Source organism: Gymnodraco acuticeps, unplaced genomic scaffold (assembly GCF_902827175.1).
Source record: "Gymnodraco acuticeps unplaced genomic scaffold, fGymAcu1.1, whole genome shotgun sequence".
Taxonomy (NCBI): Eukaryota; Metazoa; Chordata; class Actinopteri; order Perciformes; family Bathydraconidae; genus Gymnodraco; species Gymnodraco acuticeps.
Window position 1 is genome coordinate 95,714 of NW_022992269.1, and position 19,898 is coordinate 115,611.

Below are 19,898 nucleotides of genomic sequence, written 5' to 3' on the forward strand. Positions count from 1 at the left end.
TCATCTTCATCATTTAATGCATTGCCGAGTTTAAATAATTAAATTTTACATTTTAATCTGTTCTCCAAAGTGATGCAAAATGCTAAAATAGGCTATACAAATGTACATGTTCGACTCAGGAATATTGTAACGTTCACATATTTACATTTCAAATGAAAAACTGTCTGTTTAGCCAACAACAACACTGGTACACTTGCACTGCTTTGAAGCTCTGTGTAGCTTCTTGCTTTATTCTGGGCTGCTGATGTAAGTGTGCGAGTGCAGATCAGGGTCACACGACAGCGAGGGAGGAAAATGGGTCAGGACTCGAGTGCGGTGAGTTTACGGCTCTGCATGAGTGGGTGAGTCTGGCTTTTATCTAAAAGCATACAGCCGCAAATGAATGAAAAACCAGCCTGTAATTCATCTTCTTAAGATTTAGGAATGTGGGGGAAAGTTTGTGAGAAAAATAAAACTATTTGTTTGAATATAAAGGGTTCATCTCGTGTTAATGTCGAAGGCAATAATACCAGGAGCCTCCCATCGTCAGGAAACTTTGGGACAGTCAGAAAACAGAAGGCTATATAATACAACAACAATATAACAGGAGCTATCAATGGAAAACATTGACGTTATACAACTTAAGACTCTATATCGCTAACCCTTGCTTTCTACTTCAAGGTTGTCTTTTATATTAGCGGTATTCTACCAATTCATACTCACAACACTGTCCTGCAAATATTTCAGAATAAAAGTCCTGTCGTAACAGATTCTGTCGAAAGGAAAATGCTATAGAGAGGCGAAGTCCCTCCCCTTCCGATCCCGTTTGAATTGTGCCACGAATTACACAGATGATGTTTGTCAATTTAAAAGATAATTTTGCAAGTCAAAAATAAATAAATGTGTTGTAAAACTGTGAAGTAACATATTTTTTTGTGTGAAACGCTCAATGAACTACATCTCCCGTCTCGCACACGTCACCAAGATGGCCGTCACGTTGGCACATTTCACCTCTTTCTTTCAGAATGAGGCGAAAAGTATTAAAAGAGGTGAAAATCACTACAAGTCCGGTCATGTTGAGAACTGTACATACGAAAAAGGGGAGTTAGTCGGTTCCGTAAGAGCCAGCATGCGGGACCGGCTTTACAAGGTTTCGGTGAGTAACACGAGTGTAATGTGTAACGTTAATGACATCACTTATGCGACTCTGGTCGCGTCTTTCTAGTTGCGTATTTGTCATTGTCTTATATTTCAACAGTTTTACGACAAACTGTAACTTTCATTGTCTACTTTTGCTGTAACCCAAACAAACAAGGGGGAAAAAAATATGGCTAAACCTCAAATCTCTAGAAGAGATGCGGCTAACATGTAGCTGAAGGTGTTGCGACTATAATCCATTAACAGGAGCACCAAAACAAAATAAATATAAACGGGTCATAAGCTTTGAGCACCAGGAAAAGTGCTATATAAATAACTTGTATTATTATTAAGGTTGGGAAAACCCTGGATTAGACAATGGTTTTGATGCCTGTACCACAACAAGTTTTTGAATGTGCATCCCTCCTCACCATTTTGACGACATCGGGGTAGGCCTGCTCCGTCAGGTAGCCCCTGCTGACGGTCACGTAGTCCACCAGCTCGTTGAGCGTGGAGCGCTTGTACTCCTTCATCTTGAGGTCCGACAGCGTGTCCATGAAGTCAAAGACAGTACAGCACTGCTGCAGCTTCTTCAGGAACAGCTCGGGCTGCTCCGGCGCTGGCACGTCTGAGAGAGAGGAAGAGAAAAAACATTTGATTAGTGTCGAAATAAATATGATATTCTTAAATACAAAAAACTTTGCGGATGACAGTAGAGGTAAAAGCAGAGACAATGGACGTCCTTGTGACTGTCTGAGTAATTCAAGTCTAGCTGAGAATAATAAGCACATTCTCAGAAAAAGAGTTTATCCGACCTTCACCCAAACAACACCCATTTAAAGAAACTAAAGCTTGTGACGGCCCCAGAGCCTGTGTTCAGGTGTGTTACAGGTCTTACGGTGGGGTGGAGCTGAAGAGGCCAATCAGCGCGATCGCGGACACCTGGCCGGAGCCGAGGTGCTATTAAGCCCAGCTGCCCGGAGTCACATGCTCCAAGCCGGCCGCAGGAGGAGTAACACGGCGATCCTCTCCCCTCGTCCCTCTATCTTGTACTTTATACTGAACAACCGCAATAAATGTGCCGTGGTTTTTGGAAACTCGTGTACGTCTTGGCATCTTTCCGTTGTGGCCTACGAGCCGGTCATAACAAGCTTAACTAAATAATATTTCTGAAAGAGAATAGGATGATTTTAAGAAGCTATTAATTGACTTGTTCTGAAGATGCTTCGCAACTATTCAGAAAGATATTTCAAACATCCAGTGGCAACAAGGCAAAGGGTTTATTGGTATAAATATAATGTGGATGGTAACCATAAGAAAAAAACATAATGTCCGTATACATATAAAAGATTATACAACTTCCAAAAATGTGGATTACGCACAGATGTTTCTTTGTGTATGGATTTTAATAAAACCGTAGTAAGTAGGGCTTCAAAATCAGTTTACATTTTCAATCGCAGTATGCGCTTTATTTGGTAAAAGAAAAATGTCAAAATATTGTTCTGAATTAAGTATTGCAGTGAGTCCTAGATATTCCACAAACTTAATAAAACCCTTGTTTGGATCAAATCCTCAGCTCAAAAAAATAATTTAAATCCATTTTTCACTTATACTGTGAATAATGTTTCAAAATGTATCATTCCCTCCAATTTTGTGAATCAGATTGCAATATCACTCAATATAATGGCAATTTTCAAAATGGTGCAGCCCTGAAAACAAAGGATGCTACAACTGCATACATCAGTTGTAGAAATCTGTTCCTTGCTCTGCATCAGCTCCTTACTAATTCATCTTCTCTCTGTACAGGAAGGATGAGTGAGACGGCCTCATTATCCAGCAGCGAGTGTGTCCAATGCTGAGCTGTCACAGTCTGTGTGGATGTCCCCTGGTGGGAGAAGAATCAGGGGTCGCTCAGAGTTCAGACCTGCAGCGAGACCACGACTCTCTTCCCTCATCGCCAAACCTGATGTTCCCATCCCAGCAGCACCGGGCTTTATTATGTAACAGATAAGCTGCTCTGAATTCAACACACAACGTACACCGAGTGAATGTGTGTCTGAAGTGTGCTCCCTAATTACACTTCAGAGTTCTCGTTTGTCAGTTTCAATTCCGTCACAAACGGCATTGAGAAACTTTTTGAGAAACAATGGAATGACTTTTTCACCTCTCCATGACACGCAGAGTGATTAGCTGATGCATTCATTAAATAGACATTATTACATTACATTGCATTTAGCTGACGCTTTTATCCAAAGCGACTTACAATAAGTACATTCGACCAGGAAGACACAACCTTGAAGAAAACAGAATCATATAAGTACATCAGGTTTCATAGAGCCAAACATTTCAAGTGCTACTCAACTGGCTTTAGATAAGCCAGTCCTTTATTAGTATATAAGTGCTTTGTTAATAGTTCTATCGCTCGAAGTGGAGTCGAAAGAGATGAGTTTTCAGTTTGCGCCGGAAGGTGTGCAAGCTATCTGCCGTCCTGATGTCAATGGGGAGCTCATTCCACCATCTTGGAGCCAGGATAGCAAACCCACGTGTTTTTGCTGATGGGAACTTGGATCCCCCTCGCAGCGAGGGTGCAGCGAGTCGTTTGGCTGATGCAGAGCGTAGTGCAGGCGCTGGGGTGTACGGTTTAACCATGTCCTGGATGTACGAAGGGCCAGATCCATTCGCAGCCTGGTAAGCAAGTACCAGTGTCTTGAAGTGGATTCTAGCAGTTTACCGGAAGCCAGTGTTGGGAGCGGAGGAGCGGAGTGGTGTGGGAAAATGTAGGAAGGTTGAAGACCAGACGAGCCGCTGCATTCTGGGTGAGCTGCAGAGGTCGGATGGCACATGCAGGTAGACCAGCCAGGAGGGAGTTGCAGTAGTCTAGGCGTGAGATGACGAGAGCCTGGACCAGAACCTGAGTCGCTTTCTGTGTCAGCTGGGGACGTATCTTCCTGATGTTGTAAAGCGTGTATCTGCAGCAACGGGTTGTAGCAGCGATGTTTGCAGTGAAGGACAGGTTGTTATCTAGAGTCACTCCCAGATTCCTTGCAGTCTGAGTCGGGGAAACAACTGAGGTGCCGATGTTGATTGTTAGGTCAAGAGTGGGACAATCTTTTCCCGGAAGGAAAAGCAGCTCAGTCTTGTCAAGGTTGAGCTTGAGGTGATGAGCAGACATCCACTGAGAGATGTCAGCTAGACAAGCAGAGATGCGTGCGACGACCTGGGTCTCTGAGCGGGGAAAGGACAGAATTAATTGGGTGTCGTCAGCGTAGCAGTGGTATGAAAAACCATGCGGGCGAATGACTGATCCGAGCGAGTTTGTGTACAGGGAGAAGAGGAGGGGACCAAGAACAGAACCCTGAGGGACCCCTGTAGTTAATTGACAAGGGTCGGACTCAGACCCTCTCCAAGTTACCCTGTAGGTACGGTCTTTGAGGTATGAGGTGAGGAGGGAAAGTGCAGAGCCTGAAACTCCAAGTTTTTGGAGAGTGCGAAGGAGGATCTGATGGTTCACCGTGTCGAATGCAGCAGACAGGTCCAACAGGATGATGACAGAGGAGAGGGATGCTGTTTTGGCCTGAAGGCTCTAGGAATCCATTTTCTAACATCTTATAGAGCTCATTTTCAATTGGTTAGTGGGAAAATAGTAAATGAATAATGAAAAATAAATGTTAGGTGCAGCCCTAAAAGTATTTCTCTACTTTTTACTGCTTTAGATGTTGATATATAATTAAATCAGTTGAGACGGTAAGATTTGTGTTGATTTTCCTGAACTTTTACAGTGTCTCGAGGTATTAAGATTGTTTATATTTTTCCTTTTTTAGGTCTAAATACACAGAAGAAAAAAGAATTGTACAACACAGTTTGCTGTTGTTGTACAGGTAAGACTAACAGATCTTTGAAAAGCCAGTGGATCATAAGCACATCTTATTTTCTAGAAAAAAACCATAGAAAATACATTAGCCACCAGTCCCATCAGTCTTTATCCTACCTAGATCAAATTGAGTTCAGCTCATCAGACTGAATGGATTAAAACTAGGGATGCTCCGATCGATCTGTCACCGATCGAGATCGGCCGATACTTACTCTCTACCGATCGATCGGTGCTCTCTAAACATGCCGATCGCGAGAGCCGATCGCATGACGTAAAATACATGACACTTTTCTCTGTGTGCGGCAAAACAAGCTCGCCAAAATGGCTTCACCGGTCTGGCAGTATTTTAAGGTGTCCGAAAAAGACAGTAAAATAGCGGTATGCAACGTGTGTGTGAAGCAGAAATCCTGCAGCTCCGCCCGCTGTGACGGACCGGTGAGCGGAGCGAAACACACAAGAGTTAGACCTAACACACTTAGCTATTTTATCTACCTCTGGAACAAGCTAAACTAGTTATTATAAATATATTTATTCTTCACTGTCGGGTCACTCATTACCGGATCAGTGAGCTGCATGAGATACTGACAGGCTGTCAGGAGGGGGAGAGAGGGGGGAGAGAGGGAGAGAGAAAAAGAGAGCGCTTCCGCTCATTTCTCCCGTGTTATTATCCAACGTGAATGTAAACTTGAATAATGTACTTAATTTGAATGTAATAATTAAGTTGATTGTTGTTTGTGGAAGCTCCGGTGAATGAGCCCCATTAACTGAGTTTAAACATCACTTTAAATGGAAGATTTAAAGTGATGTTTAAATCTTCCATTTAGGCCCCGCCCACTCGATCGGATCGGCGACAGGTTTCCTGTCCTAGAAAACAACCCTTGGCAGATCTCAGTTTAAGTGATTATTCTAATCATCTTTTGATCCAAATGCCACTAGTTACTTATGACCTGCTGGCCTCTTGCTGCAGCTCAGCTCAATGAGTCCAACCAGGCCAGTCACTAACAAACTCAAACCCACTGATTGACTGGCAGGAGTCCTGGCCTCTGCAGGCTTTAATCCCAGAGCCACAAAACTAGGTGGGATGAACCACCAGCAGCTCAATGCTCTCATAAAACCCAGGCATGAATCAGAGGTGATGCATTTAACTCAAATGCAACCGAGACCTTAAAGGGGACCTATTATGCAAAATCCACTTGTTCATGTCTCTTCTACATCAACACGTGTCCCCTCTGTGTAAAGAGATTCTGAAAGTCTCAGGAAAAAAGATTCTCTCTCTTTTTGTCCTGATCCATTTATATAATGTCTGAAAATGAGCTGATCAGATTTTGGCCACTCATAACGATTTTTTGGCTTGTGTAACCAGCCAGCCAAGGCAACCCACCTTATCACCTGAATCTCCTCCTAGAGCACCATTGTTGAGTTCTTTTTAACCAAATATCTCTGAGGGGCTCCTTATTTTTCATCTAAAGTAACGGACAGAGAATCAGCACTTTTGAAACAGGGCTGAAACAGAGGGGTTTATGGGATGCTGCAATGATCTGTTTGGTATTTGGAGCCAAACACTTCAGAGACATGTTTTGTATATATCTGAGACCTATAATATATTGATGAAAAACAGTATAATAGGGGAACTTTAAATCATGTGTGATCAGGAAGGAAAATAATCTACCATCTGAGGAGGATGTACCTCATGTTTAAACCGCCAACAAGATCAAACAAGTTCCTCTTTGCCCTGCATGTGATATGATCACTCAGTGCTCCAAATACCTAAAAAGAGTGCTGACCAGAATATTAGGGCGGCTGCAAAGTCTGCATGTCCTTGAGCGAGATATTCAGTCCGGCTCCATCTTTTTTCAGTTGCCCTGGATAAGAGTAGCAGAATTTGGTGAATCATATGAAAGCTAAAGCAAGCATTAACACTGCTGTAATCCATTTTTGTGAAAGGGATCTGTCGTAGTGATGAACGGAAATAATTGTGTGCCTTTCATCTTCTTTCAGTTCATTGTGGTCACAAGTTAGTTAAGCAAGTCAAAAATCTAGCAGGTAAGAAACTGCTGAAGCATACGGTTAAATATGGAAACATCTGATTATTTTTTAGCGATTTTGCAAGTTTCCTAAGCTGCAAAACATCCCTTTAATGTCTGTATATAATGTTATATGTACACGTTACAGTTGTACCCACTCGACTGGAAGTATGCAAATCTGCAAGGCGCTGCAATGTATGCACAGGACTAGATAAGGATGAGGAGACACTTCAAAAGAATATTGATAATATATTCATATGGTAGTTTTCATTGCAGTGAATATGTGCATGTTTGTTGTGTGTCAGGTCCTGGTGAGTGGTTACGTTAGCGTACAGTTCGCTTCAGTAATTACTGGCTGCAGGCGTTGGGGTCGGCTTGTGTTACGGAGCCCAGGGCCTCGGGATCCTGCCGCTATAGGAGCATGTGAACGGCCTTAAAGGAAGCTATTAATAGACAGATAATCACACAGGACACAGTAATCCCTCTACAGAGACACAGAGCAGAGCGAATGGGCTTGGAACAGGACGAGAGAATGGAAGTGGGAGAGGAACAGAGAGAGACACAGAAAGAGTGTGTGACTGTATTCAAGCATGAGAGAGAATAAGTGTGTGTGTGTGTCTGTAGCCTAGAATACCCCAGAAACTACCATCAGCATGGAACAACCCTGGAGTGGAATAGCTACTACACACACACACACCCTTTTAAAAAAAAAATCAGTACAAAGTCACTTTTGATCATTTTAAAGCTCATTATGATAATATTTTCTCCAAATTCAACAACCCAAAGTCCAATCTCTAAAACTTTTCCCATGATACAAACATTGGAATAAATCAAACATTCTCCTGTGTCCTCTATAGAAGCGATTAAACCGCACATCAAGGATAATCGGACACTAGGGGTGTAACGGTTCACATAAGTCACGGTTCGGTTCGTACCTCGGTTTGGAGGTCACGGTTCGGAACAACAAGAAAAAGCAAAAAAAAGTCCCAAATGCATAATTCCATGTTTGTTATTTATTTTTGTACAGTAGTGCAAGTTTCAGTTTAAAAAATAAGGAACTCTGACATTTTGAATAATTAACTGTATTAAACAGTTAAAAACAAACCACAAACAGTAACACTCACACTCAGAAGGCCAGCTTATCTATAATGGCTGATGTCAAACAAAAAGGTTTCATCAAGCTGTAAAACTAAAAAGAATGTCTTGAAAATATTACATCATAAATAATAAGCCAAAAGCTTCCGTTATTTATTTTGGTCTCAGCTTTCATGCCTATTGGCTTCTTAAAAACAGCGGGGAGAAGCTGTTGAACTGCTGTTGTCTTTTGCCGGGCTCTGGTGATTGGCAAATCTGGGTGATGCCTTCTGATATGATTTAGCATGTTTGGCGTGTGTTTCATTAGCATACCGCACCGCTGTCTAACAACGCCGACACACCGTCCTCGTCCGATCCACCACTCACACACTCCATCGTTATTGTAGTCCACAGGGAACCCGAAATGTTCCCACACAGCTGATTTAAAAGAAGCAGGTGGGTTCTAGCTCCTGTCTGTTATCTGAAATCGCCATATTAACTTTTCTTCTTGTTGTATTTTGTTCGTTTTGTTGTTGTGTTTCTTCTTGTTCTTCATTTGTTGTTTAAGGGCGGCTGGCAAACAGCTTTTAGGCGCAATACCGCCCCCTGGATTATAAATAGTGTAATGGATACTGGCCTGAATGACAGACTTTTTTCCCCACTCGTAAAAAAAGGCGTATTCGCCGTGTGACTGCATGTGCCGAACGGTGACGTCCGAACCGTGACGGTACGGGACGAATACGGATACCGTTACACCCCTATCGGACACATTAAGAAGTTAAACATTTGTATATTTCTGGTCAGGTTTAACACAGTCTTAGTCTCGGCTTTGCATGCCAACGTCAAACTACGTCACAACATCTTAAAAATACTGTGTTACTACATGTTTGTACCAAGAGCAAAGCATAAAAGCAGAATGGCAATAAGTATACAAGTGCCTTCTTCCAAATCACCAAAACTTAATATGATTTAATTGCAAAGGACAAAAAAAAAAAATGAATATGCCTCCAAAGTGAAAGGACAAAATCGTTGCCAAGATTGATTTCCGTTTAGCCAAATCAACGCCAATTGATGTAATATGAATATGCATCACTCACCATGTTCAGATAACAAGGCCTTCTCACCATCTCAAGCTACATAACCCTGAAACCTGCGACAATGTTCACGCATGTTTCATTCAGAATAAATTCAGATCTCCTTTTTAAAGTCACTCAAACACGCTGGCAAGACCGATTTGTCATAAGACCACCACTAGAGCTCTTTCCTGTTCAAAAGTAGCCATATCATTGGTGGCGTTTACTTATAACATCCATCTTTATCCTCAAATCCATTTATCTGGTACAAATGTGATCTTTTTTAATCCAGCAGCCACTGTGGGCAGCGGATGGAAGCAGGGTTGTAATGAGTGTTTGGCAGTTGTTGATCTGCTCTGTCGGCCTCTCTGTACGTAAGCCAGCCATCATGTTCAGGATTATTTGTGGATGCATCGCAGCGTGTCGACGTCCGTGTGGCCAGTGAAGTGTCGGGTTCACCGCAACTGTGTCAGTGGACAAGAAGAGTTGTCCAACGTAACTTTTACTTCACTTATTTGCAGGTCCATATGGCAGACCAAGGTCAATTGATTATAATTAGGTCTATATTAATACATTTTGGTTTGCGATTGGATTCTTTTTTGGGCTTGGTTTAAGGATTTTGGAGGGGTTTAGGTGCATGCTTTAAAAATGCGGCAATAAAATGCATGGTGCTGCCAAAATCCATATTAAATGATTTCTGTTGTTCTTGGAAAAGTTATTTGAACCAGTCACCGCTTTTAGTATATTATTATGTATGTTTTGTTTATTTTCACACTTGTATAAGGTAGATACTATCTTATGTTTACAATGTGTCAGTTGTAGGCTGGTCTATTACAGTGATGCAACTTATTCTGTATATTTATATTGTGTATTTGATAGATATACATCTTTCACTGTTAACATGCATATATTTACTGTTTGTGGCAGCAACTCCTACTCAATGCTGTTTTGTGCTCTTTTTGTAAATGTCGTATATTCTTAATAACATGTGCATAACTTGTTATTTAATATGGAAGAATACTCTTTTTCCTTGATGCAAATCAATTAAGGGATAATGTAAGTAAATCCAATCTAACCTAATATATCTTATTAAACATTGACTTTGTCCCTCCCTTAAGGGTTGTAAAACTTTAAATACACTAATAAAAACATTGTATTGGGCAACAGGCTAAATCTTAAACACTGAAATAAGGATAGAAACATTTCATCTGCTGCATTTTGGCAGAAAAAAAGATTTTCTTTAAATATAAAACCTAGTAATAGTGCAGATTTCCTGTGTTCTGGGAAAGGAGAGTTGGCACCCGTTCAGAAAACTATACAAGCATCCTCCCTCTCTCTCTCTCTCTCTCTCTCTCTCTCGTGAAGCAAACTGGTCTAATATCAACGGGACTATTCTGAGATGCTTTATGAGAAACTGTGGAAACACTGATGCTTCAGCCTCACCCTGGCTTTCTCCTTCCTGCCTCTCTGCTCTGTCTCCGATTTGGAAGAGACTCTCATCGGAGCTTCTTTGGCAGAGGAAGAGAGAAGACGCTGCTCCTTAATTAATGGCGGAAAAAAGCTTAACGACACACAGAGCGAGAGCAGTCGGATGGTTCACCGCAGGAATTCCTTTTAAGGTTAATTACATAAGAGAGTCAATCCACTGAACGCAGGGTCAGGATTTATGGACTCACATGGGGTCGAGTCTTTTTTTAAGAAAGATTTTAATGTTGTTTAATAAGCTTAACATGATTTAGTCTGCGGTGATTATAGGGGAGATCATCGGGTCGGTCCAGTCATCATAAGTAAGTGCAGACCTGCTGCAAAACCTCACCAATGCAACTTCTCTAACACAAAAAATAACCACATAGAGTGTAAAATTGTTGTAAGTAAGGCAATGCTTCTTACACTACATAAATACGCAGAAAAACAAACACAAATAAGAGCAACACTATCTACAAGCAGTCTTTCCTGCTGCTACACAAACATAGGACAAAGAGCTATGTTTATCCAAAAAATTGGGAGTGTATTACCTTAAAACAAATCATTAAAAGTAGGTTGAGTGCTACAGTACAAGTGCACAAAATACATTTCCTAAATTATACTTATTATTCCATAAAATTAGTAGAAATTACTGTGTGAGTATTATATATTCAATAGAGTAACATTTCCATATTTACAATATTATGATGCATCTAAACGTAATGGTTCCTCATGACATGTTATTCTGTGCTCCACTATTCTTAGGTTGTACCGGTCTACACAGCGCTGCACATTCAAGTCTAGGAAGATGAACGATGAGCAGGCGACGCACTCTTTAAGAACAGTCCACACACACTTCGTGTTAATGGGAAAGCCCCCTCGTCTATAAAAGTAGCGAGTGTGTATGAGTGAGCGAGCAAGCAAGCTTGAGTTACGGGAAAGGGAGAGAGTCCAACAGATGGACTCAGCAGGTTACTCGACCCTTCTGCCTGAAGGTCACTTTGTAGTTATTATGTATGTACACACTGTCAGGGGTCATCCTCATAAAAAGGTATAAACAGTGGAGGTTAAGGTGGACAGGAGATTAGTGAAATAGTCAGGAAGACATGCAGAGCTATCGATGGAGGAATGTCAAGGCGCTGCCGGTGTGACCTTTGCTCTCCTCACTGCTGGTGGCTTCTAATTAACCTTAATCACCCAGAGAAAGTTGCTGCTTTCCAGCTGCACCCAGGCCAGAACAACCAACCGTACTGCTGCTATTGTGGGTCACTGAAGTAGACAAGGATTCAAAAGGGCCTCATGGAAAGTTAAAGGGGAAGTATTGCCACTTTCTTATTTCGTAAAAAAAATACCGTCAGATTAAACTGTCGTCTGAAATCACTCTAACAAGAGGCTTATATGCTTTTTAGGTTCTTCCCTTTCCTGTAGGTTTTCTTTTCCTGTCTATACATCTTTGTGTCTGTAAATGCTACTAGTATACAAACTGTAGTATCATATAATGTCCTTTGTTTTCTGTCATGTTTGTATTAATGTTTGGAACTAATTGAAGCAGGTCACCATTGTAAAAGAGGTCTATGATCTCAATGGGTTTTATCTGTATAAATAAAGGTTTTGAATTTGAATTTAGAATTTTGTGCATGTTAATGGTCTGAAAAGGTTCTTCTAGAGGGATTTTCTCTCCCACACGCTTATTAAAGTATTTCTGATTCTGCTTCTCAGAATACTCCCAATAGACTGTAAATAGGTACATGTGTAACCTCTCAGATACAAGCCTCAAACAGACAACACACAAATGAGCCTAGAACTTGATACCTACATGTCTTTCATCCCTTTTTATTTTGCCAACATGCAAAACTATTTGGTTACATTTCTGATGTTTCACTTTTAGACAATATCACTTCCCCCCCCCCCCCACATATATACCCCCACCAGCCGATTATACCTAGTGGATCTTATTTACTTTATGCCGTAAGTAATGTGCCAAAAGGATCTAACGCTTTGATTCATTTGTTTTCTGCAAGCATTCAAGCTAATGTGTTTCCAGCCAGACTATATAGATACAGACGTTGGCATCTGAATCAAAATGAAACTGTGCGTCATGTTTCCTATCAAAGAGAAGCGTTTCCCAGCAGTCACGGCTGTTGCTACTGGGGTTAAACATTACATAAAGGATTACAGTGAGGAGAGATGATAAACGCTGACTGACAAAACATCTGTTGTTTAGTCCAACAGGAAGACAGACGTGACCCAGCAACATGGCCGTCATCAGCTGTCGAAGTAAACCTCTAGAGGAAGCTGGCACACAACCAACTGGTCAGCTATCATGACACTGTGTTGACAATCATATGACTGTACACATGTAATCACATGGAGGAAGCTAAACAGTGTCCAGCACCAGGAACAGTCCATTAAAGAGGTCAGAATGGTCATGTGACTCCTACTGCAAATGTGCAGGTAAACAGTCGTGCTGTGGGGCAGATTTTTGTAAGCCAACTCGGAAGTCAGCGTCCCAAGACCTCCCTTGATAAAAGTGAACGTTTTCCATTGGATTTCTGTAGATTGCAGAAAATATTGCAATCAAACGTTTACAGCAAAATCATCTCCACATATTAACCCCACTTTAATTATTATTGAAGCGTAAATGGCAGAAGTAACCAGCCAGCGTTAGGCTATAAGGGAACTGCATGACGGTTAACAAACAATGAACAAAGATGTACATTGACATGTGAAAATAATTACTCTCAGTAAGGAAACCTGCAGACTGGAACAGATGAACGAAGGAGAGAAAGGAGACTGCACCAGTTCCAGGGAAACAACTGAAACCAAGGCCAACAGTCAAAAACAAGCTGACCTGTAGCAATTTGTACAACACAGAGCTGGTTGGCAGCAATTACTCTCATCTTTTAGTTATCATTAACCCATCTTCCAAGTCATCAAATGCAATAAAATAGCAGAACTGCCATCATCACAAGCTTTGTGGGCCATACAGGATGTCTTCAAAAGACTTGTTTCACACAAAAATAACCAAATACATTATGTTTACAATTATATAAATCTGAGAAACATTATACATATTCACTTGATAAAATAAGGAAATGTAACATGCCATCGAGGTCACTAAATAGGGATAGCTACAAATGTTTTGAGCATACCGTGGTTATCAGTAGTACCAGTGGAAGGTAAATAGCAACCTCAGTAATGGCCGTTACACACCAAGGCTCTAGTTAGCTAGCATTAGCCACTGTTAGCTAATGGCCCGACCACATGTAGACAGGCGGGAGCAAAACCTGTGCTTTCAACTTTCACTTTGCAGGAGGAAGAAAGTATTATTTATTCTCTAAACAAGTTATATCGTCTTGTTTTAAAGGATTCATTGATCATCCAAAATTGAAGGCCATCCCTTTTCTTTTGATAGAGTGATCACTAACTCTTTGAAACTAAATGTCAGAGCTATAAAGAAGAACATCCAGTAACCAATATAAATCAGATAACTTCATGTCCAGGTATGTCGTAATGGTTTCTTGATTCAAACTGGACCGCAGTCGATTTAAGATACGATGCTACTGTAGACCTGTTATTGTGATTAAGTCAGATCAAGAACACACTGATGGGATACTGACAGTAGCACACAAACAGTAGTAACATCCTACACATGCACAGACTTTAGATGCATGTGCTCGCCTGGTTCAGGTAACGGCTCGATGGAAAAATATATGTTGATGACCCAAATACAATCTACCCGTGTCCCCATCTCCATGTTCTCAGGTCTCACATAAGCGTTCCTGCAAGGCGCCAGGCTGCTGTCAATCATTAACACATGCAGACATCTTGGGTAAACTTTGCTCCCAGCTACTGTAGCCAACATGGCAGATGGCACGGCTACGGAGTCACTCTCGCTTCTGTTTTAAGGGAACAAGGTTTCACACTAAATGTCTGAAATGTATCTCACTGAGACAAACAAAAAAGACTCCTGCAAGCTTGTAATGAGAGCAAACACTGCAGGAAGCGGCATCAGTACTTCATTAATGAAAAATACGAAGACCTTTCTTTTCAAACTGTATAAAATGACGTTATGACTTTTAAGAAACACGTGAAAATAAGTATTTTTACAATCTTGCCTTTAATTTGCGTTCACATTTCTCATATGATTACAGCTGTGGGACCATTGTTGCATGAGAACCCTTCTCACTTTCTCCCTACATCCAAAATATACATTGTGCCTGTCCAATACATTAAAGACATGCCGAACAAAATGACGAGATCACTTAAGAAATGAAGGACGTCCAATTATTTATTTTGTCTGAATAATGTCTAAAAAGTTACGTAAGAAGTTTAATTTGGATTCCTTGAAATATGAAGAAAAACATTATTTTTCAAAGAACCGTACAATCACTGTATGTCTGACGATAAGACCATCGATTAAATGTTATTGTAATATGTTCCATATTCAAATTCAGAGTGGCAGAGGAGCATTGTTTGGAACTGGCTGGACAGACCCTGAAATAACTGAGAGGTCACCGGTTCGAAACCCTGTCAGCTGACTCGTCATGTCAAAAGTTGAATTGAAGCTGTTTGAAGAGCATCAGCTCAAGAATAACGAATCGGACGGTTCACACAAAGACAGCTTCAAGAGTCCAGGTGAGAAGCATAGTCTCTCCCAGGACTCACCTAGCAGGAACAAGAGCACCACTTAATGTAACCCAACACACACACACCCACACACAAACAAACAAGGTACCAGACTTGAGCTTTCTCATACCTTCGTGCTGCTGCACATTCATAACACGAGAGTCAGTAGTCAATATGTTCCTGTGAGGAGAAGAAGAAGTGTCTCTAGGAAACGTTCTCTACACTGTGTACTAGATTAGGGCTGGGCCTCAATATCTACCGTTTAGTTTGAAACTAAATGTGTCCATAGCCAAGTATTACAAAGTACAACAAAAGGACAAAATAGTCATTTCTTAGCAGAACATTTGTCTGTTCTTAAATTAAATCAGACTTGCATATAGCAACAAGCTTGATAAAAGGGTTCTCGGTAAATACAATTATCAGCAAAAGTGTCAATAAATGTCTGTTCCCAAACAAGACATCTGAAGTCCAACAGTGTAATATGGAAAGCCTATTTTATTTATCATTTTATAAACCTAACAATTAATCAAAAAGGAAAATTATTAAAAAAGATTATTTAAAAAGGATTATCAGTCGTCTGTGTTTACCTTGTACTCGTGTGTTGGCACATGTTTAATAGCTGAGGTTGATGCAAGCTGGGCAGCAAACTTCAACTTCTTAATAAACTCCTGGATCTTCTTTGAACATGGTTCCCATTCAAAAACAGATTCAGAATCTCATTCCCAGATTGAATCCACCCTTGCAGAGCTTTAATACAAACAAAGAAACACATTCCTCCACTAGGAATCAGAAATAAATGTACTCATTCCACCTGGGAGCTTTCCATTTTCCTCGCAGTCAGTCAAAACACCCGTCTTGTGTTACCGTTCCCAGTCCATTTTAAGTCTACCTTTCCCTCTGCCTCACACACACATGACAGGCTTGACTGGCTGGCAGCAGCGACAGCCCTTCACAGCAGAGGCTAACTTTAACACTCCACGTTCTTACTGGTTTGCACCACCACCCCCCACCACACACATTCATGAATCCCACCACTCACTTAATCAGGTTTCCTCTCCCTGTTAGGCACCCACGGTAGAAAACGACAGTCATGAACGTTGTGGTCTGAGCGGATTTGAGCCAAACATGTGGACGGCAGAAGTTCAGTGGACCCACGCTCCTTCTTGTGGCTTGTTTGTAACGAGTGGGGCTGGAAAAATGTAAAGAGACACTTCATGGATCATGTTTCTCCTGAGGGGAGGACATGGAGGGGAGGGAAGACGAGGTGGCGTGTCGGTGGGCTTCATTGGCCGAATGGAGACCAGAGGAAGCCGCAAGGAGAGGGACAGGGAGGGTTCGCTGTGCAGCATTGTACAACTCAGTCTTGCTTTCTTTCTATTTTCTGCCCCTCGCTTCTTTTAAAAGCCTGCTGCCCAGAGAGGTCAGCAACAGATCAGTCCTCCTACACAAGGTGGACGTGAGAGGGAACTAATTCAGTCAGACAACACGCTCAGCCACATGAGGATCTGACCAGCACTAGCCAAGGTTGCTGCTATGAAAACTAATATGTGCTCTTAACAGGCTGTGTTTTCAAGGTTTTTCCTGCATTTATGCCACAGCGGCCTTGATAAGAGGAGGTCGATTGTGAGACGTCAAAGCAGTTGACGTCACTGAGGGAGGAGAGGAGAGAAACCTCCAGGAGGAAAACACTCAGGGAGAGGACATGAAACCTGATTTTTAATTACAAGTCTTTATCCTCTCCTCTGGGACGTTGTTGGACTATGTATTTACCATTACCGTTTAACAGCGAGACTCAACAAGCAAAGGCGAGGAGGGTGTAAATTAAACAGGACTGATTAGTTAAAAGTTATTGATTAAAGGCATTTGTCTTTCTAATTCCTTTCTAATTCCTGTAATGCTTTGATTGTCAAAAGTTTTGTTTTTTTATATATATTTGTTCTTTCTTTGTAGTTTTATGTGTGCCTACAGAATGTACTTATTTTTTTACATTTTATTTACTTTGTTTCTATCCTAGAGATTGTTTTTTAAGTTTCAATACTTCAGCAGTGACAATTCCAATCACAGTGATTAGGTAGAGCCTTAGGAATACTAAATATTTGTGAAAGAATAAAGTAACATTTCGAGTAGATTAATCATTTCAATCCACGTTGTGCTTTTAACACAAATTAACTAAATCAATAAGGGTTATTTTGCTTCTGGGGATATTTAAACACCCTGATATGGAGGACAAAGGGAACAAAAGAAGGATTGGATGGACAGATTCCCAAACGGAGGAAGAGTTGGGTTTTGTTGTCACACAGGAACCATCTCTTTCCTCTCCTCTTCCTCCATTAAACATTAAAACAACTCGTTCAGATTTCCCGCCAGTCCCTTCACCTCTTTCTCTCTTTTCTGCTTGCATTCCTTGTTCTACCTCCTTCAGCGAACATCTCTATGGTAACACTTAGTGAAGCCTAAAGTATGCAGCAACTGTAACATGCATGTAAATGAGATTATATCATATAAAGTATATTTACAATATCCCTGCCGACTCTTTTCGCACCATGGTACATGAAAGGTGGATTCATGTAGGCCATGAGATGTGCGTTTGATGCTATGCCAACTTTTGCTGGCAATATTTCCAACTCTTCTTCCATGAAAGTTTATTGGAGACGTTTTTTTTTTTTTCTTTTCCAAATGTACACATGCTTGAACACAAAACACAAAGAACCGTTGGGGTCCTCAGGCAACAGCAACAGGTATTGCCTCCAAGTATCCTTTCAATATTTTTTTGTTATGGATTTAGGAGACTCTGGATGAGCGTTCATGCTATTTGTATGTGCTTAACAGTTACACTCAGAAGCTGTTTAATACACCCTGAGCCTTGTGCTGGGAAATGAAGGGCCTTGCTTTAGGGCAGTTTGCCAGAATTAGTAAAGAGAGGTGAGAACAGCATAATTCTTACAAAATGTTTAGAGCCTTCACTTACGGGAATAAAAACCACTATCCTGGAGTTTAAAACACAGCAGAGGGGACCAGCAGTAGTTTTATTTGCCCTAAACCATTGGCGTCTTGGTTCGGTAATCCACTTAGTTTCCTGCTCTGGAACCCAGAATCTCCCAAATGAGATTTTTTCTTTTTGGCATTTAGAGACTTTTTGTTGGCTTAAAGGTGGGGTAGGTAATTTTGGAGAAACCAGCTCGAGTGCGCTAGAATTAGAAAATACACAGCCGGAACAAATCTGCCACTTCCTTACAGAGCCCCTCCTCCAACACACACAAACGTGCACGTGACCAATGAGGGCACAAGATAAGTTTGTGCACAGATGGAAGGCTGACAGGCAGGTAGGCCATCCAGTTATTTTAGCCGGGCCGGCTCAAATGATTGGTCGTGCTTTTTTCAGTACTACGGCTTCCACAGATGACGTTTTTTTATGGATTTTTTGTCAAAGCACTTCAGATATTCATTGCTATCGGATGTTAAGAGCATTCCATGGAATATAACAAAAAGTGTATCTCGAGCCGGTTTCTCAAACTTACCTACCCCACCTTTAACTCACTTTGGCTATTATATTATTTTGGCTAGTTATTTCGATGCATAGCCTTTACATCAAACAAGTGCTGTCGGTATGGCCAGCGCAAATGTGAAAACGGAGCTTTTAGAGTCTCAAATGATAAAAACGTGTATTATTCAGGAGCTTTGTGGTTTTCCAGAGAGATACAGCAACACTTGACAAAGAGTTGATTGGACGAAAATGTTGGGCTGATATTGTTCAACCAAAGTTGTACAAACATGCTAAACAATTGGAATAAACTGAATCTGTCAATATAAGGCTCTGAAGGGCTTGCTATATGGTGGATTCAGGTTAGTCTGCTTTGTCCTGTCGTTCTGACAGATTGCCACCTCTTAGTCAACCAAGATCAAATACATTACAATCATTTTACTGCACAACACCACATGTTCCTGATACCTCCTAGGGTTTTTATTTAATTATAGACTTGTTGGATATTATGTGTTTCAGACATAACAACAAACAATGTTGTTAACACATATCATGCTGACTGGCTTGTTCGAGCATGTTTACCGCAGATGACATCAGAGTCTCTAGGAGTGACTGTACTCCAAGGTTACATTTTCCCCAAGAAGCTTTCATACAATACTTCTAGATAGACCTATTGGAAAATGCCTCAGGGTTTTCTTCCCAAAATGATATACAAATCAGACCTCTGCAGCTCAATCTGACATGTTTAGCAGTCTCAGAGCTTTTTAGAGGTAAGCAACTATCTGATGAACCAGGGACATTGCTTTGAGTATAATGTAAATATGACTGGCTCTATTGTGAAAATTCCTGCAGCGTGTGTCATCCTTTTGCCCGGGGATCCCCCTGAGGAAACTGCGCCCTCCTGGTCTTCCTCTGAACGTCTAAGAATGAGCTGCACAGCGAATGGCGGGATCTACCGTGCTTTACCAAGACTATGCTTCCCTGGGTACTGGCTGAAGTCTGACCTGAGGCGGTGACTAACCCTCAAGTAAAAGGAGAAGAGGAGGAAGAGGAAAATGTGATTTGTGCATAGTGATGATGTGCTTTCGCTGTCTGCTAAATCGACAGCATTGAGTACAGCTGTCCGGATATACGCCCACCTCTACTGCTGCTGCGTACATCAAGGC

General features: G+C 41.3%; 1 protein-coding gene across 5 annotated transcripts in view; it reads right to left on the reverse strand.

The window, feature by feature from the left end:
- Positions 1–19,898, reverse strand: part of LOC117540535 (serine/threonine-protein phosphatase 2A 56 kDa regulatory subunit epsilon isoform) — a 49,995-nt gene that overhangs the window by 14,258 nt on the left and 15,839 nt on the right. For 4 of the 5 annotated variants that reach the window (XM_034207273.1, XM_034207272.1, XM_034207271.1 and 1 more), the window contains exon 3: positions 1,548–1,744. In XM_034207273.1, the coding sequence (XP_034063164.1) occupies positions 1,548–1,744 (197 nt within the window). Of the gene's footprint in view, positions 1–1,547; positions 1,745–16,290; positions 16,414–19,898 lie in introns of those variants that run through there. The other variant, XM_034207274.1, reaches the window with a different exon arrangement.